Here is a 26,045-nt window from a genome sequence, read left to right as displayed (position 1 = left end):
AACCCTTGATATGTGCAAGACCCTGTATTTGATGCTGTGGGGGGGGCTACAAGATGAACTATATAAGTAACTACTCTATGTATACAAAGAACTAACAAGACAGCTGTAAGTGCCATAACTGAGTTGAAGCTTCATTTGCCATAGGAGGGAAGAGAGGGAACATCTGCAGTTTCTTTTTCCAATTCTCTTCCTACAACTAATTCATCTAACCTTGGGGATTTGATCTTATTATTATTTTTTTTTTAAAGTTAACTGTTCTTTTACAACTGCCTCTTCGGAATTACTTTTGAGGGTTTGTTGTGTCCTTTCCAACTTGAATGTCTTTCTCTTTATCCAAAGATTGACACAATTAGGAGCCGACAGCCTTCCATCTGCCATCAGGTTTAATATGCAGCATATGTCATCCAGAGAGACTTTACTCAGATCTCTACTTTCTTGTTCTGAATATTCTTTACAGTATCTTCTATTGTGCTTAGCATATTTGCCATATCCACTTGACTTTGGCCTTTAGCCTCATCAAGAGTACCCTTACGAAGGAAGGTCCAGAAAGTGTTATGATTTATTTTGTGACGCACTGTTCATGTGCGTTAGTGTAACTCTCAGAACGGCCCTCAAGGACGGAACATCTTATCTGTATTTAGAGTTACGGAAAGTCTGATCCTCTCAGAGAATAATTTTTTTTTTTTTTCAGAGAATAATTTTTTCAAGGTCTCAGATCTCCTAAGTGGTAGTCCTTGGAATTTGAACATTGCTATTTCTGACCTCAAATCCCATGTTTTTTCCACAACATAATAACCATGGATAAGGTGTATTTTAAAATTCACCTTTCCGGTTTTTGTAAAGTCTTCTAGAAATTTCAGATCATCAAAAAGTTTCCTAAGCGAGCATTTATTTGCCAGTCAAGGCCTAGAATTATCTGCCTTCTATAGCAGCCCGAAGTCTGTTCCTTTTGTGATCATTTATAATCTTACAGTCATAATTATTTCTGTGTATAATGTGTATTGGCATTCTGAGATTTTCTAAAATTGACAACGCTCAGAATACCCTTGTACTCTAATTTGATTCCAAAATGATTCAATTTCCTACTTTTTTTTTAATGGGGGAAGGGCGTAACAGAACAAAGAGGTGGTTTTACTATATCTCTCCGCCCAACGTTCAGCTATCTTTTAAATTTTTTTGTTCCTGCGTGGCAACTCTAGACGCTAACAAGGCATGAAGTTTACCACAAAACGTGGTCGGTAACTAAAACAATCACTTAGCCACGCCCCCTAAAAAAAAAAGCCCCGTCCCGGAGGGTGGGAACGGGCAGGGGGCGGGGCTGCGGTCGGATCGCTGATGGGTTTATAGGTCACCCGGAAGGCACGCGGATACCTCTGCGGCGCTCTGAGCAGGGCCTCGCGGAGACCCACCCCAGCCCCCGCGCGCCCCTCGCCGTCAGCGCCGGCGCAGCGCTCCGCCCGCCCCGCCGAGCCTGTCGCGGCTGCTGCCTGCCAGGCGGCCCGCGTCGCAGCCGTAGTTAGCCGAGCGCGGGCTATGGCCACCGCAGGGGGCGCCCGGCTCCTGCGCGCCGCCTCCGCGGCCTTGGGCGGTCCGGCCCGCCGGTGGCTGCTCCTCGCGGGACCCTGCGCTGGAGCAAGAGGCCTGCTGGGGACCCGGGGCCCGGGCGGGAGCGCGGGGGCGAGCCGGCCGCTGAGCGTGTCGGCGCCGGCGCGGAGCAGGTAAGGCGCGGGCCAGGCACGGTCGGGCGGGGCTCCCGGGCCGGCCTCTCCTTTTGTCGGCCTCCCCAGGGCGCCTGTGTGCGGGGCCCGCCGCGGAGGCCCGCTCCTCCTGCGCACCCCTTCGCGTCTCCGTTTTGCCGCTCGGTGGCGTCGCTGCCTCCCTTCGCATCGCCAAGTTTCCTTCCTGAACCACCCATGCCTGGCGGGAAATGGTGACCTGGGACCCCCGAGTTCGGTTTCCCAGCGCCCCCTGTGCCCTCCGGAAAGCCGGCACTTTGCTGCGGCAGGTTCTCCGTGTGTTTTGGCTGGAGTCTAGCCCTAGCTCTGCCCCCCACCTGCAGTGCCCTTCCCGACATGCTCCAATTGTTGTCCCGGCCTGACATTCCTGCGGGCCTTCTCGTTCTCGGGGGCCTTTCTCCTGTAGTGGTAGGACACTGCGACCCCAGTTCTTTGTCAGATAGTGTCCACGTGGAATACACTCACTCTATTCCCCATGCTGCGCTGTCTGCTCTCTTCTAGTTGTTAAAGAGTTAAGGGCCCCTGCATTGGAGTGGGTAAGGCAGGGCTTTAAACTGGACTTCACATGCTATATAACTTGTCCAACTTCCTCAATCCCTAGAAACCTCCATTTCCCCATTTGTAAATAGAGGGTAACAATAGTATATGCCTCCGAGGGTTATTTGAAGAATAAATGGGATAATACGGAAGATACAGGTGGTCTTGTGCCTAGCAAATAGTGCTGGGTCCATAGATGCCACCTGTCCGCAGCAGCAGCGCCCTCTTAGACGGTGTCGAAACAGGGTTTTGTATTAAATGTTGAAAGAGATGTAAAAAGTTTTCCCCTAAATGTGTAGAAATTTTATATTCTTGGGTGTATTTAGTTTTTAAAGACACTGCCCTCTTAGATATACTAGAGAGAAAATATACTCATAATTTTAGAGCATGGCAACATGGTGGAGATTTATATAATGCAGATCTCTCAACAGCTCTTTGGAAGTGTAGCAGGAAGCAAGAACTGTAGGGAACGTGCGTTGGATTTGTACGTTGCTTTTTTGAATTTCTTCCTGATATGGTCCCTGGGAACAGAGTCTAGGATTTATTCATCTCTTCCCCCTTAATCCTGTTATGCAGTTGGATGCTCAGTAAGATTTTCTTGCATGAACTATGAGGGAAATCATGGAGCAGGCAAGCCAGATTTCTTTGTTCCTATTTCCCCTGCACTTCCCTGCCTTTGATCTGTCTGTGTGGGTCCCTTTCTTTCTACTATGGGTGCCTTTGGAAAAACTGTATACATTGGGACAGATATTGAACATATTTGTGTAACTAGTGTTTAAGAGAACATTAATGTTTTTTGCAAATGGGAATTATCTCCCTCAAATTTATTGTTTGGATTTGGTTATGTCATGTTGTCTCATCCATTCTTTTATAATCCTGCCTTCCCCTTGATTGACACAGTTTCTAACGATGGCCTTGTACTTGCTGACACAGACTTTGGAGCTACAGCTAGATTTTCCAGCTCTCATTAGCCAAGACTTGTGCTGTCCAATATGGTAGCCACTAACCACATACGGCTTTTGAAGTTGAAGATAATTAAAGTTAAATAAAATTAAGGACTCAGTCTTTCAGTTGCACTGGCCACATTTAAAGTATTCAGTAGCTGCATGTGGCCACTGGCTTCTGTATTGGACATCGCAAATATGTGTAGAACATCTTTTGTTATTGTGCAGAGTTCTGTTGGACAGAGCAGTTCTGTTATAGAAGCTGTGGTTCTGACTTTGAAGATTAACAATTAGATAAGCTATCAGCAATTGAGAGTCAAAAAACTCCTTTTACTCTTAAAAACCCTGACATAGTACTTTATATTTTGCAATGATTTAGGTTGTAAAGGGCTTTCACATACCTTACTTGATTCTTAAGACAATCCTATGAGATAGGGAGGGTAGATAAATGGGAATAAAATTTTCATATTAAATAGCTGGTAAAACTAGGACTAGAACTCAAGTAGTTATTGTTTATTTGTTTTTTCAGCACTGTAATAGTTGATAATAAAGTCTGTAGTTTAGTGAGTCATCTGGAAGAGGTAAGATGGGCATGGAAGTAGTGAGCCCTGGACTGGGCCCTTTTCTGGGGCCTAAGGCTGCAGCTTGGGTGGGCTGTAACCTCTTTCCCTACCGGAAGCCTGCTAAGAACTGTATGTATCACAGCAACCCCTGACAGCTTTGTTAAAATGTCTGCTGTGCTTGAGCAGAGTAAATGGTAAAGGATGGTAAAGGATGGTAAAGGTAATCAGATGAGTAAATGGCTAACAAGTGAAGAAAATAGTTTGTGGTGATGGCTGATTAACTGGTAGTCACAGAAGGTTAGAAGGATCATACTTATTTTCCAGTGCTTGAAATCTTATCCTTGAGAACAGCTAAAAGCTTTTGCTAGTCCCTAGGCTTGGGAAAACAAATCTATAAAATCCACCAACACCAATTGTTAATAGTGAATGGGTAAAGTTACTTGGGTAAAGTACATGTGTGTAGTGCTTTCAGGAACAAAGTATTACCAGAAACTTTCTCTTTTAGTACCCTCTTGTAATTATTTAAATTAAATTCTTAAATCCACAGTGTGATAAACTCACTATTAAGCTCTTTTACCCGTAAGTAAGTAAGTGGCTTCCTGTTTATCTAATGAGTATGTTAGAACCAGGGCTAGCATCTTCATCTTCTGACTCTTAGGTTCCATACTCTTTATTTATTTATTTTTTTAAGATAGAACTTTACTTTCATATTTATTGAATGAATAAATAAATATATAATCAAAAACTCAGAATAATACTGGGAGTGTATTAACCCCACTATCAATATTGATTAATTGATTACAAAATTAGCAGAACATTGGCATTAATAATATAATTGTCTTCTAAATAGAGTTATGCCTGAAATTTACACTGAAAATAAAGGAAGTTTTAGAATAGAAACTTTGAGAAGTGGCAATTTTAAACTGTCTGAATCCTGTACTATTAATATATTCAAATATGCATTTACATTTGGGAAAGTATCTTATAAATAATTTTTTTCTAATTATTATAACTTATACCGTTATCTTAGATCTTTACATTTAAAATAACCCCTCTTTTTTTAAATTTCAGCTTACTATGGGGGTACAAAAGTTTAGGTTATGTGTATTGCCCATCCCTCCCATCCCCCCGAGTCAGAGCTTCAAGCGTGTCCATTCCCCAGACAGTGCGCGTCACACTCATCGTGTAGGTATACACCCATCCCCTGCCCCCAACACCCCACATCTGTCCGACACCCAGTTGGTGTTATTCCCAAATGTGCACTTAGGTGATGATCAGGGAAACCAATTTGCTGGTGAGCACATGTGGTGCTTATTTTTCCATTCGGTTCCATACTCTTTAAACTGCAGAATTACCTTTTCTTTCTCATTTCTGCTTCCTCTCCTATCCATTGGTAAATCTGTTAATACTCTGCAGTTTTCCATAGTGCTGTACGCCTTTAATACATAGCAGCAGGTCAGGCTTCTTAAGTAGCAAAAGGGCCTGGGCTTTAAATAATAGTTATCAGTGTTTGTTGAGTTCTACTATGTGTTAGGTATTTTGCATACATTGTCAAAATTGTAAGATAAATGTTGCCCTGATTTGACAGGACAGGAGGAGAAAGGAAAAGGAGGCTGATATAGAATAGATTTCTAATTCCTTTGTTCTAAGCTTAGCTCTAGAGTGCTCCAGAACAGCAATCCTAAAATCTCTGAATTTCAGTAGTGTGTATAAATGATGGAATTCTCTCTGTTGTATTTCTGTAGCTGTAGCTACCAGGCATTTGTTGATGTCAAATCTGTAGAGTTCCCTGCTAGGCTTGGACCCAGATTTCCATCTGGCTTCTGAACATTCTCATCTGGCTTTTTCCTTTATTAAGTTAAGCAGGTCTAAACTTTAACTCATTTCCATCTTCCCCAAAGCTCCTTCTCTCTTAAACCTAGGTTAAACTGTACCACCTGATTGCCAATTGCCAGAGCTGGAAATCTCAGTGTTATTTCTTTCTTCTTTCTCAATTCACCTTATATAGATGTTCATTAAAAGCTTTCATTCTACCTCCTGGATACTTAGATCAACGTCTTCTATATTCTTGCTTAGTTTGTGCTCTTTTGTCTCTCTGCCTCCAAGGTATCTTCATTCTCAGCCATTTTACCTTGAAAAAAAATGGCCGTAGTCACGTTGAAAATCATGAATAATGTTTGGGAATACTTGTTTTAAAGTATTTTTTGGTACGAAAAGAAGTCGGAGGGCACAGGCCCTTTTGAGGGACATTCTTATACACATACTTTTGATAACTTTTAATTAACAACATCCTCTTTTTATTCAGTGTTGTAATATCAGGGCTTTATCCAGTAGGGGGGCTTCAGTTTCCTAATTTGTAAAATGAGAAAATTGGACTTGATAGTTTTCAAGATATTTGTAGCTCTGAAATTATTTAATTCTGGGTTTTACTTACATTAAATGAAGTTTTCTTTGATGGACTATTGCCATCTGTTAATAGTAATGAAAATTACCACTAATTTAAGTTGAAGTGCATCTTTTTTAATTATTAAATACAAGGTACAGATTAAAGTGAACAATGGTAGAGGATACAGATCTAGTTGCTAGCAGATCTACAAAAAGTAAAAAAAATTAGCTGGGTGTGTTGTCACATGCCTATAGTCCCAGCTACTTGGGGAGCTGAGACAGGAGGATCGCTTGAACCCAGGATTTGGAGGATGCAGTGACCTATGATGACGCCACTGCACTGTAGCCCAGGCAACAGACTGAGGCCCTGTCTCAAAACAAATAGACAAAAAACCTCCCAAAACCACATGTAAGGAGGTATTTTATTTATCTTTCCACAGATACAGAGAAACAAAAACTTTTCCTCGTCCCTTTGAATTTTGAGTACACAATGTGGACTGAAATGAGATGTTCAAATACTCGGAAAACTGTCGGACTACTGCATCTCAGCAACAGTATTCTGTCAGGCACCTGCACAGCAGTTGCCTTGTTGATAGCAGAATGATTTGCTTTTTTAAAAGCTCATGTCACCACAACCCTGGTTTTCACTTTTAGGGACACATTCATGTTTTTCAGAGCTGTGTGAGAGTAAAATAGACTTTAAAAGTGATAGTGATTACCACGTGTTCACGGAAGTGACCACTGGGGAGACATACTACAGACTACCAGATGGCCTTGACCAGGTAGTTGTTGCCGTTTCCTTTAAGGAGTAGAGCCTGTCACCTGGGAGGTGGATGGGTAGATACGTCTTTGATTTGTGATGTCTTCTTCCCAAATAAACTTTGGAAAGAAGAGACAATACTTGTAAAAGAGCATATTCATACACACGTGTGTGCACCATTTCTGTGACCTCCCAGGTTCTTGAGCCATTTATTTAAAGTTATATTTGAAATTACTAAAAATACTAAACGAGTACTTTCTTTTCCAGCTCAGAAGATAAAATAACAGTCCACTTTATAAACCGTGATGGTGAAACACTAACAGCCAAAGGAAAAGTTGGTGATTCTTTGCTAGATGTTGTGGTTGAAAATCATCTAGATATTGATGGTTTTGGTGAGTATGGGACATTTCTTAAAACTCGTAAGTGAAACTATTGAATAAGTTTCAACCTTTTTTTTTTTTTTTTTTAATTTTAACCTATAGCTTGCTAGGTAAAATATTAAAATTCTGGATGTGTTAGTGTTATGTTTATAAAGAATAACAGAGTGACACTTTTTCTATTCTTTGTACATTGAAGTAGCTGTGTGGCCAGAAATGTACTGTGGCCTCATTACCTTGCTGTTTACCTATGTGATGCAAAGCTGGGGGTAGGGAGTGGAGTTAAAAGGTACCACCTTAGAGATAATAAATGTCGTATCACAGAGGGGTAGTTAAATAGTTTCAACTTAATCTTGATTGTCAGCTCACCTCCTAGGAAGGGTAACTTATCCTATGGTGTTTTATTTGGAAAATTTTCATTTCCAGACTTCTGACTATATTCCTTAACCACACATACAAAGCCCATCTTCCAACACTGCCATTTTGCAGTTCCTCTGGCACCCGTCAGTTTTGCTCAAGCACTGGCTCTGTCTGGAATGGTAGGTCTCAGAGAGGGTTCCCTTGACCATTATTAGCATCATTATCACCTGGGAAATGCAGATTCTCACACTGCCACTCCAGACTTACTGAGTCAGAAAGTCTGGGATAGGGCCCAGCAATGTGTGTTTTAACAAGCCATCCAGGTGATTTTGATGCACGTTCAAGTTTGAGAACTGACCAGAGTAAGGTCTGAGAAAATTATCTGACTGCTTCTTTCAAGGTACAGTTCACGTTACACTTTTAAGAACTATTTCTAGATCAGAATTAATTTCTCCTTCCTCTGTTTTCCCATGATATATTAAATCTACCTCTCATTGTTAACTTGTCCTGACTTGGAAGTATTGCTAAATATCTAAGTAAATAATTTTTTTCAGTTTCAAAGTAATTGTAATCGTAACTCCTAACATTTGAGTGTGTACTACATTCTAGTATGTGTTATCTGAGGTAGATTTTTTTTTTAACTCTCCATTTTATAGGTGAAGAAACTAAGGCTCAGAGAAATTAATTTTCCCTGGTCATACGTGAAGAGTAAGAGGGCTCAGATTCAAACCTAAGTCTAACTCCTAAGTTTCTCCCATTTGCTATATGCTATTTTCTTTAAGGAGTGTCTTTTCTGTGTAAACACTTATTATAGAAATTATGTGTTGAAATAGTTGATATAATCCTAATTTTAAGGAATTATGTAGTTTAATGCAGTGGTTCTTGGCTGGGATTGAGTTTCAGAACTGCGTTACAAAACTTTTAAAAGTGCATACATTTGTGTTCCATCCTAGATAGACAGCATAAGGAAAGAGGGAAATTTTGCAGACATATTCTTAAAAGCTCCGTATGATCCATACCATAATTAAGAACAGCTAATTTAGTGAAAGAAGTCATTAATAATTTTTTTTTTTTTTTAAGAGACAGGGTCTCACTCTGTCACTCAGGCTGGAGAGCAGTGGCACGATCATAGTTCACTGTAGCCCTGAATTCTTGGGCTCAAGTGATCCTCCCACCTCAGCCTCCCAAAGTGCTGGGATTTCAGGAGTGAGCCACTGTGCCAGGCCCATTGATTATTTATTGGACTGAGCAGAAGAGAACAGGAGCCATGTGGGAATATACTATAAAACTTATATAAATTGATCTCCTTCATATGAGTTCATATTCAGTTACACTTTTGACTATACTTAGTTTCACTGAATTACTCTTTCACAAGTGAAAGGTAGTATAGCAGTCCTCTCTTATCCACACGGGATCTGCTCCAAGAACCCTACTGGGTGCCTGAAACCATGGGTAGTACTGCACCCTATACATACTATGTTTCTTCCTATGATAAACTTTCACCTTTTCACTTAAAAGAAGCACTTTCTGGCTTCTCTTTGGCATATCTGAAATGGCCAGCATCACTACTCATGTCCTTTGGGGCCATTATTAAGTAAAAGAAGGGTTATTGGAACAGAAGCACTGCGGTAGCACAACAGTTAATATCTACTAAGTGACTAGCTGGTGGGTAGCGTAGACAGCGCGGAGATGATGGACGAAGGGATGACTCACATCTGGGACAGGATAGAGCAGGATAGCGTGAAGTTTCGTGATGCTACTCAGAACAGTGTACAATTTAAAACTTCTTAATTGTTTGTTTCTGGAATTTTTTACTTAATATTTTTGGACTGTAATTGACTCAGACTGAGGGTAATTGAGGCTGTGGAAAGCAAAATCCTGCATGGGGGGAACTGCTGTACATAGCACAGTAATTAAGAGTAGACTCTGGAATCAGACAGATTATGGTTCATAAACCAACACTGTCACTTACTAACCATGAGATCTGGCACAAACTAGTTTAACTTCTTTATGCCTGTTTCTTATTCTGTAAAATAGGGTAATAATTGTTCTAACCTCATAAGGTAGTTGAAGATTAAATGCTATATTGGAAGTGAAGTGCTTGGCACAGGGCCTGCCTTGGTAAGAACAGTAGGATTTGTGGCATTTTAACTTGGCCTACTCTCCTTCTCCCTTCTCCAGATCCACAGTAGCCCTGAAAACCAGCATCTTTATAAGCACAGTAGCTGTGAAAACCAGCAGCCTTGCAGCCACTGGAAGGGCTGACTGGGTTTGAGTTCCTCAAAAAGTCTCATCCCCAGAACATTGTCATTATTAGACCCGTCTTGCAGCTTCTTGAAAAAGCTCCATTTCAGGGAGTTGTTATTTGACCTTCCTAAGAGATTGCTCTGTGGGAAAAGCTCCATTTCCAGGGCATTTATCTAAAATTATCAGCTGTAATTGTTTACCATTTTAGCTTCCCAAGTCTGTTATACCAGTTGGGGCAAACAAAAGCCTAGCCAAAAATTTAAAAGGAAGATCTGGGGAATGAGATGTCCATAGTGGGCTTTGAAATGCTCTGGAGATAGAGAATGCTGTGCATGTGTGCAAGACTGTGTGCATGCCCAGGAAGGACCTGAGAGGGCCCCAGTCTCTCATCTCTGGCTGTCTTTCAGGTCCTTTGCACACAGTAAGTGAAGGCTGAGACAGACATAAACTTTCTGAATTTTGAAGGTGTGCCAAGTCGCACACCAAGCCCTTTGGCAAAGGATGAAAAACTTATTGGTTCAAAACATTGAAGGGAGTCTCTGCCCAGTCATTTAGCTTCCCGGAGACTTCCATGACTGTACACTATAAGAAATATAGACTTTAGGGAATTCATCCAGGACAAATCACTAGAGAAACAAACAAGCAGCATCAACCACCACCAAAAAGCCCGCAACAACAGCAAACCCAGAGGTTAGGGTAGTGCTCCTGATCTCCAGAGTTACCATATTGTTATTTAAAATGTCCACTTTACAACAAAAAATTTGAGGCAAACAAAAAACCAGGAAAATATGTCCCTTATTCAGGAAAAAGCAGTCATTGGAAACTCCGTGAGGAGGCCCAGATGTTGGACTTACTAGACAAGGATGTAAAATCAGCTATTATGAAAGCTTAAAGAATTGAAGGAAACTATGTGGAGATGTTCTTTGACATTTCTCACATCTATACATCTTTGTCTGGGGAAGCCATAACCATTCTGTGTAAGGATACATAAAAGAAATAGTGAATGTTCCTGCCCTTGAGAAAGCTGATCTTTGTGATCTTGGAAGGCTAATTAGCTCTTGCTGGCTAATCCAGCAAGTCTATTTCTATAAATTTCTTTGAAGATTCAGTCTCACTTTTAGGAAAGACCTATATACTGGGCTGTTTACTGCAGAGATATTTGTAACAACAAAAGATTTGAAACAACCAGATGTCCATCAGTAGAGAACTGGTATATAATAATAGAATGGGATATTATATAGTTGTTTTTTAAAAAAAAAATCTCTAGTTTTAAAAACAAATGTCCTTGATTACCTGTTGGTAGGGGAGAGGCAGGAAGGAGATTTACATTATAAAAGTTTATACTTTTTGATTTTAGAACAATGTAAAGGGGTTATTTATTTTTAAAACATGTTTAGAAAAATAGAGGAAACAATCTAATCCCTAACAATAGAGATTGTTTAAGTCCATAATGGCATTTCTAAATTAAAGAACACTATGCATCTGTTATGAATAATGTTGACAATGAATTTGTGATCACATAGGTAGATGCTTGTAAGTGAAAAACACACAATGTATTTAGTTGCTTTCAATTTTCAGAGTGCATTGAAAGAAAATACTAAAAGGAGAGGTAGCTAAACATTTAATGTTGGTTTTTTTCTTCCTGATCTGATTGAGGATTTTTCATCTTCCTTCCACTGCTTATATTTTAATTTTTTTTTCTATATTGACTTACTAGTTTAATACCCTGTGACTTTCAGTTACTGACCTTCCCTGTTCCTCATTTTCATTGTCTATCAAATGAAGGTAATAGTACTTACTTCAAAGGACTTTTGTGATGACTAAATCGTTTGTTCAGAACAGTATCTGACACATAGTAGTATAAGTAATTGTATTAGTCTATTTTATTATATAAAAATAATCCACATACACAATGAAATACCACTTTATGCCTATCAGGGTGGCTATTACAAAAAAAAAAAAAAAAAAAAAAAAAGGACCAAAAAGTGTTGGCAAGGATGAGGAGAAATTGGAACCCTTGTACATTGCTGATGGGAATGTAATGTGGTACAGCCAGTGTGGGAAACAATTTGGTGGTTCCTAAAAAAGTTAAACATAGAATTACCATATGATCTAGCAATTCCACTCCTGGGTATATATCTGAAAGAATTGAATGCAGGGACTCTAACAGAGACTGTTATGCTAGTGTTCATATCAGCATTATTTGCAATAGCCAAAAGGTAGAATCAACTCAAGGATCCATCAATACTTCATTGATTAGAGTTATAATAAAAAAATCCATGAATGGATAAACAGAATGTGGTATATGCATACAGTGGAATGTTATTCAGCCATAAAAAGGAATGAAAGGAGGAAGGAGAAGATAGTGGTCCAGAGACACCAACTGCAGGATAGTCTCAGAAAGAAGGAAAAGTTTTAGATGAAAAAGAAAAAAACAAACAAACATCGGGTGTAATTCTGAGGGAAAAGTGCCAGAACCTCCAAGAGATTCCTTGGGAAGAAGATGCAGAGCAAAACAAGAAGGAGCGAGATAATTGGTAGAGGTCAACTCCTGAGAGGCTTAGAGTCCAGTGAAAAGGGTAGGTGGAGCGGTTTGTTTCTCCCTCCCTCACATCTCTGGCAGTCAGCAGGCTGCTGAACTGCTGGAGATCCTTTTTACCCTCACAAGCCCAAAAGCAGCTGCTGCCAGTGAACTGGGAGCTTCTTGAGGACAAAGCACCAGGCTGCCAGTGCCCTTAAGGTCACTTCCCATCACCGCAGATCTGAGCCAGGAGAGCAGGTGCCGTTTTGCTTCTCCACCCACTGTGTGCTTTTTTCCTCCCCAGAGGGCTTCAGCCCATCAGTTTTCATCTTGCTTGTTCCCACACAAACATTTCTTAACTCCGGCCCAGGCTGCAGGAGTCACAGGGACTGGTGGGTCACTCATTTCTGCATAAAGGCATGGAAATTAAACAACCTGTTACTGAACAATTATTGGGTCAATAATGAAAGTAAGATGGAAATGAAAAGATTCCTCAAACTGAGTATCAAAAGGGACACAGCTACCAGAATCTGTGGGATTCAGCAAAAGCAGTCCTAAGGGGAAACTTCATAGCCTTAAATGCCTACATCAAAAAGATAGATAGTCACAAATTGACAATCTAATGACATGTCTTAAGGAACTAGAAATGGAAGAGCAAACCAAACCCAAAGCCAGCAGAAGAAAAGAAATAACTAAGGTCAGAGCAGAACTAAACAAAATGGAAAATAAACAATTCAAAAGGATCAATGAAACAAAAAGTGGGTTCTTTGAAAAGATAAAATTGATAGACCTCTTGCTAGATTAACCAGGCATAGAAGAAAAAGGACCCAAATAACATTCAGAAATGAAAAAGGGGATATTCACAATCATACCACAGAAATATAAAATATCATCTGTGAATACTGTGAAAATCTCTTCTCACATAAATTCGAAAATATAGAGGACATGGACAAGTTCCTGGAAACATACAACCTACCAAGACTCCATCAGGAAAAAATGGAACTCCTGAGCAACAACAAGCAATGAGATTGAAGCAGTAATAAAAAAAAATCTTCCAACCAAAAAAAGCCCCAGACCAGATGGATTCACAGCTGAATTTTTCAAGACCGCTGAAGAAGAGCTGGAACCCATATTGTAGAAATTATGCCATAACATTTAGAAGGAGGGAATCATTCTACAAAACCTGTGTCACCTTGATACCAAAGCCAGGAAAGGACACAACAAAGAAATAAAATTATAAGCCAATATGCCTTATGAATATAGGTGCAAAAATCCTGAATAAAATACTGCAAACTGAATTCAGCAGCACATCAAAACAAAATAAAACAAAACCAAAAAAACACCACTGTGACCAAGTGGGTTTCATCGCACAGATGCAAGGATGGTTCAACATATGTAAATCAATAAATGTGATTCACCACATAACCAGCAGCAAAAACAAAGATATGATTATCTCAATAGATGCAGAAAAAACATTCGACAAAATCCAGGACCTTTTCATGATAAAAACCCTCAACAAATTAGACATAGGAGGAACATATCTCAAGATCATAAAAGCCATATACAACAAACCCACAGCCAACATCATACAGGAAAAGTTGAAAGCATTCCCCCTAAGTTCTAGAACAAGACAAGCATGCCCACTGCCACCACTTCTGTTAAACGTAGTGCTGGAAGTCCTAGCCGGAGCAATTAGGCAAGAGAAGGAAATAAAAGGTGTCCAAATTGGGAAAGAGGAGGTGAAGCTATCACTTTTGCTGACGATATGATCTTATATCTAGAAAACCCTGAAGATTCTGCCAAGAGACTTCTGGAATTGATAAATAAATTCAGCAGAGTCTCAGGTTACAAAATAATGTACACAAACCAGGAGCATTTCTTTTGTATATATCAGTAATAGTCGAGCTGAAAGTCAGAGACTCAATACTATTCACAATAGGTATAAAGAAAATAAAATACCTAGTTATGTACTTAATTAAAGAGGTTAAAGATCTCTGCAAAGAAAACTACGAAACACTGAGGAAAGGAATTGCAGATGACACAAACAAATGGAAAAACCACACATCATGCTCATGGATTGGTATAATCAACATTGTTAAAATGTCTATATAACCCAAAGTGATTTACTGATTCAATATAATATCCTCAAAATACCAGTGTTATATTTTGCAAAACTAGAAAAAATTCTATGCTTCATTTGGAACCAGAAAAGAACCTGAATAGTCCAAGCAATCCTAAGCAAAAAGAACAAATATGGAGACATCACATTACCAGATTACTACAAGGTTATAGTAACCAAAACCAGCGTAGTATTGGCACAAAAATAGAGACATAGACCAATGGAACAGAACAGAGGACCCAGGTATAAAACCATCTGTGTACAGTCAACTGATCTTTGACAAAGGAGTATATATACTGGGGTAAAGAAACCCTATTCAGTAAATGGTGCTGGGAAAATTGGACAGCCACATGCAGAGGAATGAAGCAGGATCCATATCTCTCACCACTCACAAAAATTAATTCAAGATGGATAAAAGACTTAAATGTAAGTCATGAAACCATACAAATACTAGAAGAAAATATTGGAAAAACTCTTCTAGATATTGGCATAGGCAAAGAATTTATGAAGAAGTCCCAATGGCAATCACAGCAATAACAAAAATTAATAAATGGGACTTGATTAAATTAAAAGGCTTCTGTACGGCTAAGGAAACAACAGAGCAAATAGACAACCTACAGAATGGGAGAAAACGTTTACAAGCTATACATCTGATAAAGGGCTAATAACGAGAATCTACAAAGAACTCAAGCAAATCAGTAAGAAAAAAACAGCCCCATTAGAAAGTGGGCAAAAGTCATGAACAGAAGCTTTTCAAAAGAAGATAGACAAATGGCTAGTAAACATGAAAAAATGCTCATCACTAATCATCAGGGAAATGCAAATTAAAACCACAATGAGATACTACCTTACCCCCATTAGAATGGCTTTTATTAAAAAGGCCAAAAACAATAGCTGCTGGCATAGATGCAGAGAGAAGGGAATGCCTATATATACTTTTTTTTTTTTTTTTTTGAGACAAAGTGTCGCTTTGTTGCCCTGGCTAGAGTGAGTGCTGTGGTGTCAGCCTAGCTCACAGCAACCTCAAACTCCTGGGCTTAAGCGATCCTACTGCCTCAGCCTCCCAAGTAGCTGGGACTACAGGCATGCGCCACCATGTCCAGCTAATTTTTTCTGTATATATTTTAGTTGGCCAGATAATTTCTTTCTATTTTTAGTAGAGACAGGGTCTCACTCTTGCTCTTGCTCAGGCTGGTCTCAAACTCCTGACCTCGAGCGATCCACCTGCCTTGGCCTCCCAGAATACTAGCATTACAGGCCTGAGCCACCACGCCCGGCCTACACTCTTGGTGGGACTGCAAATTAGTACAATCTCTATGGAAAATTGGAGATTCCTCAAAGAACTAAAAGTAGACCTACCATTTGATCCAGCAATCCCACTACTGGGTATTTACCTGAAGGAAAAGAAATCATTTTATCAAAAAGACACCTGCACTTGAAGGTTTATGGCTGCACAATTCACAGTTGCAAAGATGTGGTATCAACCCACATGCCCATCAATTTATGAGTGGATTAACAAAATATGGTACGTGTATAATGTAGAATACTACTCAATCATGAGGAAGGATGAATTAAGGCGTTTTGCATCAATTTGATGGAAGGAGACCATTATCCTAAGTGAAGTATCTAAAGAATAGAAAAACAAACACCACATGTACTTGCTATTAAATTGGAACTAACCAATAAGTACACATGTGCACATATGTGCACAGAGGGAAGTGAAATACAGTGGAAATCAAGTGGGAGGGAGCAAGGAGGAGGGAGTGGGCGAAAACCTACCTAATGAGTGCATTGAACACTATCTGGATGATGGGCGCACTTATAACCCTGACTTTTAACCATAACAAAATTGGTATATGTAACCAAAAACATTTGTACCCTGGTAATATTTTGAAATAATAAAGGAATGAAATTCTAACATGTTATAATATGGATGAACCTTGAGAAAATTATGCCAAGTGAAATAAGCCAGATACAAAAGGATAAATAAAATGTAATTCCACTTACATGAGGTACCTAGAATAGGCAAATATATAAAGATAGAAAGTAGAATAGACATTACCAAGGACTGATGAGAAGGAGGAATGAGGAATTATTAGTAAATACGGAGTTTTTGTTTGAGATAAATTTCTGGAAATATAGTGATGGTCACACAACATTTTGAATGTACTTAATATCACTGAATTGTACACTTAAAAGTAGTTAAAAATGTAGATTTTATGTATATTTCACAATTAAAAATTGAGACTAAAATCTGTATAAATACAGAAAATAACATTTTTATCTGATTTAAAAAATGAATACACAGTCATAGGGAATTTTGGAAAATTAAAACACATAAAACAAAAATCATCCATTCTTCTACTCCCTATAACTACTAATAGCATTTCTATGCTTTTATTTAAACATAAATTATGGTTACATTTTATGCAAATGTGAACTATATAAAATAAAGGCAATATGAAAATATTAGTTATATATTATATACACATTTTAAATTGTAGGAATTTGTCCATATTTTTAAAATGTCAAGAGATTTGCTTAATTTTAAAGCTGACAGTCTTGGTGAATTGTAAACTGTATTTGTGCTAATGCAATGTGATGGAGCCAGTTTAGCTGATAGAAATATTTCCTGACCTTTGACAGAAGGTGGTGAACCATGCTGTTGTTTGTTTGCATTGGAACTTGTGACTGTTAGGCTGTTGAAAAATTTAAATCTTAATATCTTGTAACAGTGTTAACTTTCATTTAGTGATGGTGTGGTGCTGAAATACACCCCAAAATCAATAACTTTGGAATGGAAGTTAAACATACTCTAACACCATGAATACGGTTTAACAATCACCCTGACATTCCATGCTGTTTAATTTAGGAGTAGAAAAATCTAAGTAGTAGATTTTCTATGTACTTTTGCCTAGTAATTACGTAATTACTAGGCAAAAGTACATAGAAAATATGATTTTTAAAAAGGCATTAAAGTAGGTATAGTTTTAAGTTCACAAAAATTACTTGGGCAAGGATAATGGAAAGCAATACTGGTGTCATAGTTGCAGGCAAAGCACTGAGGGTCATGTGCCTCGTTGTGCAGTGGCTGAAAATGCATCTGCACCCGGCCCTGTCCCTCTTTCCGTTTATTTCTATGGGAAAATTTGTCTCGACTTAAGTTTTGAATTATGTGAAGATTTCAAAACTAGTATCTTTTGTATAAAAACAAGTTTAATGGTTTTAGATATTCTTCTCCGCATTGAACATATGGGAGAATATCTGTGATTAAATATTCTTTTGTAAACATCATTTTAAATGGCTACATACTTGTATATGGATTTGTTATGATTTAATGCTTACTCTTTTCTGAACATTGAGATAGCTACAATTTTCAACTGTAATATTAAGTAATATTAAGGAGAATATCTTCAGAAATGCTTTTCTATGTATGTATTTTATAATTTTCCTGCAATAAATTCCCAGTGATGGAATTACCTAGTAAAGTTTATTTTATAAATTGCATACTGAAATTATTTTCTTGTTTTTCTGATGGGGTATTATTTATTTTTATTGGTTAGCAAAAGCTCTTTAAATGTTCTATTTGACAAAAAATCATGAAGACAAAAATTAACTTTAAACATTTGCTTAAATGGCTTTCAACTTGTATTTTACATGAAGCAACATTTTCTCAAAATAATGTAAAGCACTTTATTTGCATGATAATTTTCATGAGTTGATTTACATTAAGTTCTTCTAAATTAAAACATAAGTATTGTGATCTTAATACTGGAAAGTATCTCTTAAAATTTCTAAAAATATTTTTACTGTCATCATTTGTGACTGTATATTGCAGTACTATATGCTGTTTTTCAAAAGAGGTGGCAACCATTGCTGGGTCATGAAATCAATTTAGTAGCTACCCAACTAGCATTTTAAAGAAATCAAAAAGAAAGAAAACATAAAAACATGCCATCTTTTGCAAAGGAGTTATTTTATGAACTATTTTTTTAGCCAATTTACAAAATATGTGTGTACTGGGTCATGATATAAAATGAAATTCATAGTGTGAGTCACAGTTAAAAAAAGTTTTTTGAGGGCTTTTGGTTGGAATGGTTAACAAGGGAGTCTTCTACCTGAGCTCGTTTCCCAGCTCTGTCAGCTTACCAGCTTTGTGACCTTGGGTAGGTACCTAGCCTCTTGATACCTCGTCTGGTCATCTGTAAAATGGGGATAAGGATAATATTGATATCTACTTAATAAGGTTGCTGTAAAGATCAAATGAGTTAATCTAAGCAAGTGCTAACTAAATGCTAACATTATTGTTAAAATAGGTATTAATAGAGCTTCAGTGTTCATTATAGCAAATTTTTAAAATACATTAAAAAATAAAACTTCATGATCTCATCACACAGAGATAAGCACTAAAATAATCTTTTTTTCCTAACACCCCAGAAATGTAGAAAATTTAATGCCAACACAATTTTTAGGAGTTTGGTAAGAGTTCTGCTGGTATCATAGAAATTCACATATTAAGACTTAGAAGAAAAGCTTTAAAGATGAAGGACCCTGATATGTCCAGAAATCTTGACATGCAAAGATAAGCTTGAGATAAGCTAAAGTAGCTTCGCCAAAGGCAGAGTTAAGCCTAAGCCTCTTTCTGTAATGGAAGAAAGATGAAAGAAATGAAATCAAGAAATCTGAATGTTATCTTTATAATCAGGGATTTATTATACCAACATTATGGGCGGGGGCATCTATTCATTAATTCCAAAGCTGAATGCAGGAACCGCTCTAAATATTGCCCTTGTCTTGAGTTATAGTCACAGAGGGTCAGAACACCATGCTCCAAATGTGGCTGACCAAGTATGTAGTCTCTATTCCTGTGTGATCTCATCTATTCTGTGACCTTAAATCCTTCCTAGATGCTGATAAACTCTTAAATTTACACCCTTAGCTCAGACCTGTCTCCTCTGAGTCCTGTACTTACAGGTCTAACTTCCTACTTGACATATCTTCTTGGAAATCTCACATATTTTAAAACAGCTTTGGATCCCCTCCCCCACACCAAAACCTGTTCTTCCTCTAGTCTTTTCTAGCTCTGTTATGAGAACTGCCCAGCTGCTCAAGCCTGAAACTAGAGAGTATCTTTCATTCCTCCACCTCCCCATCCCTGGGATCCAGTCCTTCAGCCACACCTGTCAGCTGTGCTCCAAGATATGTCTCCAGTGTGTCCTTTTGGCTCCATGCTTACACTTAGCACTTGGGGCTGGCCAGTCACTGTATACCTAGAACTGTGCTGACCTGCTTCTGCTCTTGAGCCCAGCAGCCAGAGTGACTTGTAACAGAAATCAGACATGTCAGTCCCCTGATTAAGAACCACGAATGACTTCCTGTTGCACTTGGGATAAAGTTCATATTCCTTACCCCAACCTAGAAGGCTCTGCGTGTCCGACCCCACCTGCTGTTCTTTCTCTCCTCTTCCTAGTTGTTCTTGCTCTCACTTTGGCTGCACTGGCCTTTTCTCAAGAGCTTGCACTCACTCAAAATTTCTGTCTTTCAGACTTTGTGGGCACTTTACCCTCTGCCTGAGATGCATCCCCCTCCCTCAGCCCCAAAACTTCCATTTGCTGCTTTCATCCATCAAGTCTAAGTTTGTATGATGCCTTCCTTAAGCATGGCTTTGCCTAAACACCCAGTCCAGGTTTCTTTCCTTTGAAGCTTCTCTTGTTACCCCAAACCCAGGATCCCCCATTACAGCATCCTTTCATTTCTGTTGTAGCTTTTGTCACAACCTGGTAACTATATATTTCTTTACTTGTATATCTCTTTCCCAGTAGACTCCCATGAGGGATACAATGATTCCTGTTTTATTCCTAATTGTGTATGAAATGAAGTAATGAGTGAATAAGTGAGTAAAAAGGGACAATTATGAATTTTGGAAGCAATGCAAACTTATAAACATACTTACGGCCAACTTTTATTTTAATGTAGATCATTTGGATGATGCAGGTATCTTTAAAAGTTTTTAGAGCCAATTGTAATATTCTTTCACTAGGGGGCAGTTACACATCTGTGATAAAACTTACCTAGTTTATTACCTCAGATTTTGTTTTTTTCTTTTATATTACCTATTCCTTTCATATGTCTGTTTTGAGGGAAATTACTCAAATTGGAAGATCCTGATAATGTTTACATAAATCTGTATTTATTCCTATCGTGCTTTGATTCCCTATTGGTATATTTCTGACTGTGCTAGGTCAATCTTTACTCTAGAAAATTAGGTTTTATGTTTACGCATAATTTTACATTTTTAATATATAATATTCCCATGCAGCTGTCCTCTTAGATTTTTGTTTGGGACAGAGGGTTAGGTGTGGGGGTGGGCAATCTATCCTATCAGCATTTTAATAGATACACAAAATGATCTTAATATAAGATGCACGCACGAAACTATCTTTTCCTGTCGGGAAGGCACTCAAATTGCATGAAAGGGGCTGGGCACAGTGGCTCATGCCTGTAGTCATAGCATTTTCGGAGGCTGAGGCTAGAGGATTGTTTGAGGCCAGGAGTTCAAGATTGGCCAGCACAATAATGAGACCCCACCTCTACAGTAAATAAAAAAATTAGCTGAGTGTGGTAGTGTGCACCTGTAGTCCCAGCTACTTGGGAGGTTGAGGCCGGAGGATCACTTGAGCCCAGGTGTTTCAGGAGTTTGAAGTTGCAGTGAGCTACGATGATGCCAGTGTACTCTAGCCTGAGCAACAGAGTGAGACCCTGTCTCAAAAAAAAAAAAAAAAAAAAGAAAGAAAGAAAAGAAAAAGAAAAAGAAAGCAAGCATGAAAGGAAAGGAATAATAGTCTGCAGATATTTAACTTTTCTCTGGGAATTAATTTTATGGCAAGAATTTCTGAGATGGAATGAAGACAGCAGATGAGAAAAACCACCAGCCAGAGTGTCTCTGGTAAAAAGATAGATTTTAGATGAAAGTGAAAAAACAAACAGGCAGGCAAACATAAATTGGATGACGGTTGGAAGGAAGGATGCCTGAAACTACAGACTCCACGGGAAGAAGTTGCAGAGCAGAACTGGAAGGAGAAAGGCATGGGCAGGGTCTAAACCCCGAGAGGCTTGGAAACCAGCCACAAGGGTAGGTGGAGGGGTTAAATTTCCCTTCCCTTGCATTTTGGACTGCTGGTGGGCTCATGAGCTGCCGCAGAGACCTGCCAACACCAATCCTGAGATATATGCCACCAGTGAGCAGTGAGCCTCTTGCAGACAGGGCACCAGGCTCCCAGCACTCTTGGAGCACCTCCCACCCCACAGACTTGAGCCTATCGGCAGGCGCCATATTGCTTCATTCTCATCTTCCCCTCCCCTACCTGTGGCTGCTGAGATGCTTTAGCCACTACCCAGAGGCATCCACAGGGAACGGAACCTTTCCTTTTGGGGCCCTGCAGTAGATTGAGGGGTACTCAAACTGTGAGCTCTCTACCTGCCAGCCCTCCCAGGTGCTGCTTGCCTGGTGACTCCAGCAGATCGGGGCAAATCCTGAGGCGCAGACATTGATCCAGCTTAGGCATCCCATGGGTGACTTGAGACCAGCACTCTTCTCTCTGGCAGGGTAAGGGATTGATCTCCAGGGCCCTGGGGATAGGCCTGCAGGCTAGATCCCATACACTCAGGTCTTGATTGCATTGCCTGGGGGCACAGAAGGGATATCTGTGAACTAGTCTCCTGAAGTGTGTGTGCCTTCAGGGGCAGATCAGAGTGGGTCCTACCTGCAGCATGCTTGATGGGCAACCCTCCTTCCACAGGAGGCCTGTGCTCCCAGCTCAGACTGTAATCCTGGGCAGGGAATCTCTTGGCTCACATCACAGTCAGGGGAGATCCGCTGGTTTGAGGTCCTTCCTACTGGCAGAGGCCCAGGAGAAACTGTGGAATAGGGGAGAGTGGAAAGGAGCAAGGCCTGCTCTAGAGTGCAGGTCTCGGGCCCACCTCCACATGCAGACTTTTTAGCTGAGTGGAAGCCCCTCCCTGGCAGCTTTGCCCAGAAACAGACAACAGACCTTTGACCCTGGCTAACAGCATTTGTGGAGCTTGAGAGCAGGCTCATTCAACCCAGCCTTGCCCAGTATTATTCCCCCACCTCCCCCTGCTGAGGTGGAGAATAAGGAGACACCTGGAAGTCCCAGGGCCTCACCCACCACCTGAGGCACTAGAGTGCCTCTCCAGAGGAAGGAGAGCTGGTTACAGGACCCAAAAACAACACTGCAGCTTGCTTCTCCCAGCAAATGCCACCTACTGACAGGGAGGTCAATTTGCATATCTATCTTCTGCATTTACTGATTCATACAGGGTGTGGTCCGATTCTCACCCACAAACACCACCTACAGGCTCAGAGACTAAATTGGGTGTGTCATTATCTAAACGAAAATCTAAAGGTAAGAAGCCACAGCTGTTCCAGGTGGGAAGGAATCAGTGAAAGAACACTGCAAGTATGAAGCATCAAATGGAAAGCACACCCCCAGAGGGGAACACCAGCTATCTAGCAATGGTTATCAACCAAATTGAGAACACTAAAATGACAGAAGAAGAATTTCAAACACAGACTCTAAAAAAACTCAGTGGTATGCAAGAGAAAATGGATAACAACACAAAGGAACCACAAAAAAAATCCACGACTATGGAAGAAAAATTTACTAAAGAAATTGAAATATCAAAGAAAAATCAAACAGAACTGGAAATGAAGAATTTATTCAAGGAAATACAAAACACGATGGAAAACCTCAGGAATAGGGTAGATCGAACAGAAGAATCTCAGGAATTGAAGATAACACCTTTCAATTAAATAAGTCAGTTGTAGCGATAGAGCAGAGGAATAAGAGAAAAGAGCAAAGCCTACAAGAAATGTGGGATTATGTAAAAAGGCCTAACATGAGAATTATAGGCATCCCTGAGGGTGAAGAAGAAAATATACAAGGGTTGGATAAACTATCTGAGGATATAATGGAGGAAAATTTCCTGACCTTGCTAAAAATCTAGATAAACAGGTACAAGAAGCTCAAAGTGCTCCTGAGAGATTCATTGCAAACAGGAAGACACCAGGACAACACAGTCATCAGACTGGCCAAAATAACCATTAAAGAGGTCCTTCTACAAGCTGTAAGGTGAAAGAAGCAGGAAACCTACAAACCCATCAGACTTACTGCAGACTTCTTAACTGAGACCTTACAAGCCAGAAGAGACTGGAGCCCCATTTTCACTCTTCTCAGACAGAATAATGCCCAGCCTAGAATCTTGTACCCTGCAAAACTAAGTTTCTTTTATGAAGGAGAAAGAAAGACCTTTCAGACAAGCAAAGACTGAGGGAATTTATCAAGACAAGACCTGCCCTCCAGGAAATACTCAAAACAGTGTTAAACACAGATCGGCACAACAAACACTCACCACTATAAAATCATCCAAAAGCTAAAGATCAAAGGACAGATACCACAGTGGCTCAAGATGGAAAACAGAGCAACAAAGTTCAACTCAACAGAATGAACAGAAATCTGCCCCACTTACTGATTCTTTCAATACATGTGACTGGCTTGAACTGCCCATAGGCCGATGAATGGATAAATACACACGAGCGAAGTATCTGCTGTCTTCAGGAAACACACTAACCCACAAGGATGCATTCAAACTCAAGGTGAAGCAGTGGAAAATAATATTTCATGCAAATAGAAGCCAAAAGAAAGCTGGCGTAGCACTTCTGGTTTCGGATAACTTAGCCTTCAAATCAACAAAAGTAATGAAAGACAAAGATGGTCACTATATGATAGTGAAAGGTACAATTCAACAAAAAAAATAACAATTCTAAATATTTATGGACATAACTCAGGTACACCCAGATTCATAAAGCAAATCCTACTTGATCTAAACAAAATGATAAACAGCAATACCATAATAGCCAGGGACTTCAACATCCCTCTGACAGAATAGGGCAGATCCTCCAAACAGAAAATAAGCAAAGAAATAATGAACTTAAACAGAACTCTAGAACAAATGGGCTTGACTGACATTTACAGAACATTCTACCCCAAAACAACTTAATATACATTTTTCTCATCAGCTCATGGGACATTCTCTAAGATTGACCATATCCTAGGTCACAAAGCATGTCTCAAAAAAAAAAAAAAAAAAAAAAATAGAAATATACCATGCACCTTCTCAGACCACAGTGGAATAAAATTAGAAATCAACTCTAACAGAAATTCTCATCTCTACACAAAAGTCATGGAAACTAAACGACCTTCTACTGAATAATTATTGCATTAAGGAGGAAATGAAGATAGAAATCAAAAGATTTTTTTGAACTAAATGACAAAGGAGACATAAGTTATCAAAATCTGTGGGACACAGCTAAAGCAGTCCTGAGAGGAAAATTTATATCCATAAATGCCTATATCCAAAAGACAGATCACAAATCAGCAATCTAATGAATCATCTCAAAGAACTGGAAAAGGATGAGCAAAACAGCCCCAAACCCAGCAGAAAAAAAGAATGAACAAAGATCAGAGCAGAACTAAATGAAATCAGTAACAAAAAAACTATATGGAAGACTAATAAAACAAAAAGGTGGTTCTTTGAAAAAATAAAATTGACATACCTTTTGCTAGATTAATGAGAAGCGGAAAAGAAAGGACTCTAATAAGCTAAATCAGGAATGAAAAAGGAGAAATTACAACTGATACCATGGATATACAAAATATCATCTATGAATGCTATAAAAACCTCTATGCACATAAACTTCAAAATATAGAGGAAATGGACAAATTCTTAGACACACAGCCTCCCTGGGCTCAATCCAGAACAAATAGAATTCCTGAACAGACCAGTATCAAGTACTGAAATTGAAGCAGCAATAAAAAACACTCCTAAGAAGAAAAGTCCTGGACTGGATGATTTCACACCTGAATTTTACCAGACCTTCAAACAAGAACTGGTGCGTATCCTGCAGAAATTATTCCCCAGTATTGAGAAGGAAGGAATCCTCCCCAACAGGTCATATGAAGTCAACATCACCCTGACACCCAAACCAGGAAAGGATGCAACAAAAAAAGAAAATTATAGACCAATATCCCTTATGCATATAGATGCAAAAATTCTCAAGAAAATCCTAGCAAACCAAATTCAGGTGCTTATCAAAAAAATAATCCATGATGACCAAGTGGGCTTCATCCCAGAGATGGAGGGATGGTTCAATATGTGCAAATCTGTGAATGTAATTCACCACATAAATAGAAGCAAAAACAAAGACCATATGATCCTCTCAATAGACGTAGAAAAAGCATTCCGCAAAATTAGGCATCCGTTTATGGTAAGAACGCGTAACAAAATAGGCATAGATGGGAGTTACCTAAAAATGATAAAAAGCCGTATATGACAAACCTAAAGCCAACATCATACTGAACCAGGAAAAATTGAAAGCATACCTGCTTAGAACTAGAACCAGACAAGATTGCCCAC

At 39.3% G+C, this 26,045-nt stretch overlaps 1 protein-coding gene across 1 annotated transcript in view; it reads left to right on the top strand.

The window, feature by feature from the left end:
• The first annotated feature begins 1,340 nt into the window (after positions 1–1,340).
• Positions 1,341–26,045, top strand: part of FDX1 (ferredoxin 1) — a 39,735-nt gene continuing 15,030 nt past the window's right edge. The window contains exons 1-2 of the mRNA XM_069468964.1: positions 1,341–1,718; positions 7,193–7,317. Of these exons, the coding sequence (XP_069325065.1) occupies positions 1,534–1,718; positions 7,193–7,317 (310 nt within the window). The 5' untranslated portion in view covers positions 1,341–1,533. The remainder of the gene's footprint in view (positions 1,719–7,192; positions 7,318–26,045) is intronic.

This window comes from Eulemur rufifrons, chromosome 6 (assembly GCF_041146395.1).
Source record: "Eulemur rufifrons isolate Redbay chromosome 6, OSU_ERuf_1, whole genome shotgun sequence".
Classification (NCBI taxonomy): domain Eukaryota; kingdom Metazoa; phylum Chordata; class Mammalia; order Primates; family Lemuridae; genus Eulemur; species Eulemur rufifrons.
The sequence above is the reverse complement of the archived record's forward strand: the minus strand, read 5'-3'. Positions and strand labels throughout refer to the sequence as shown.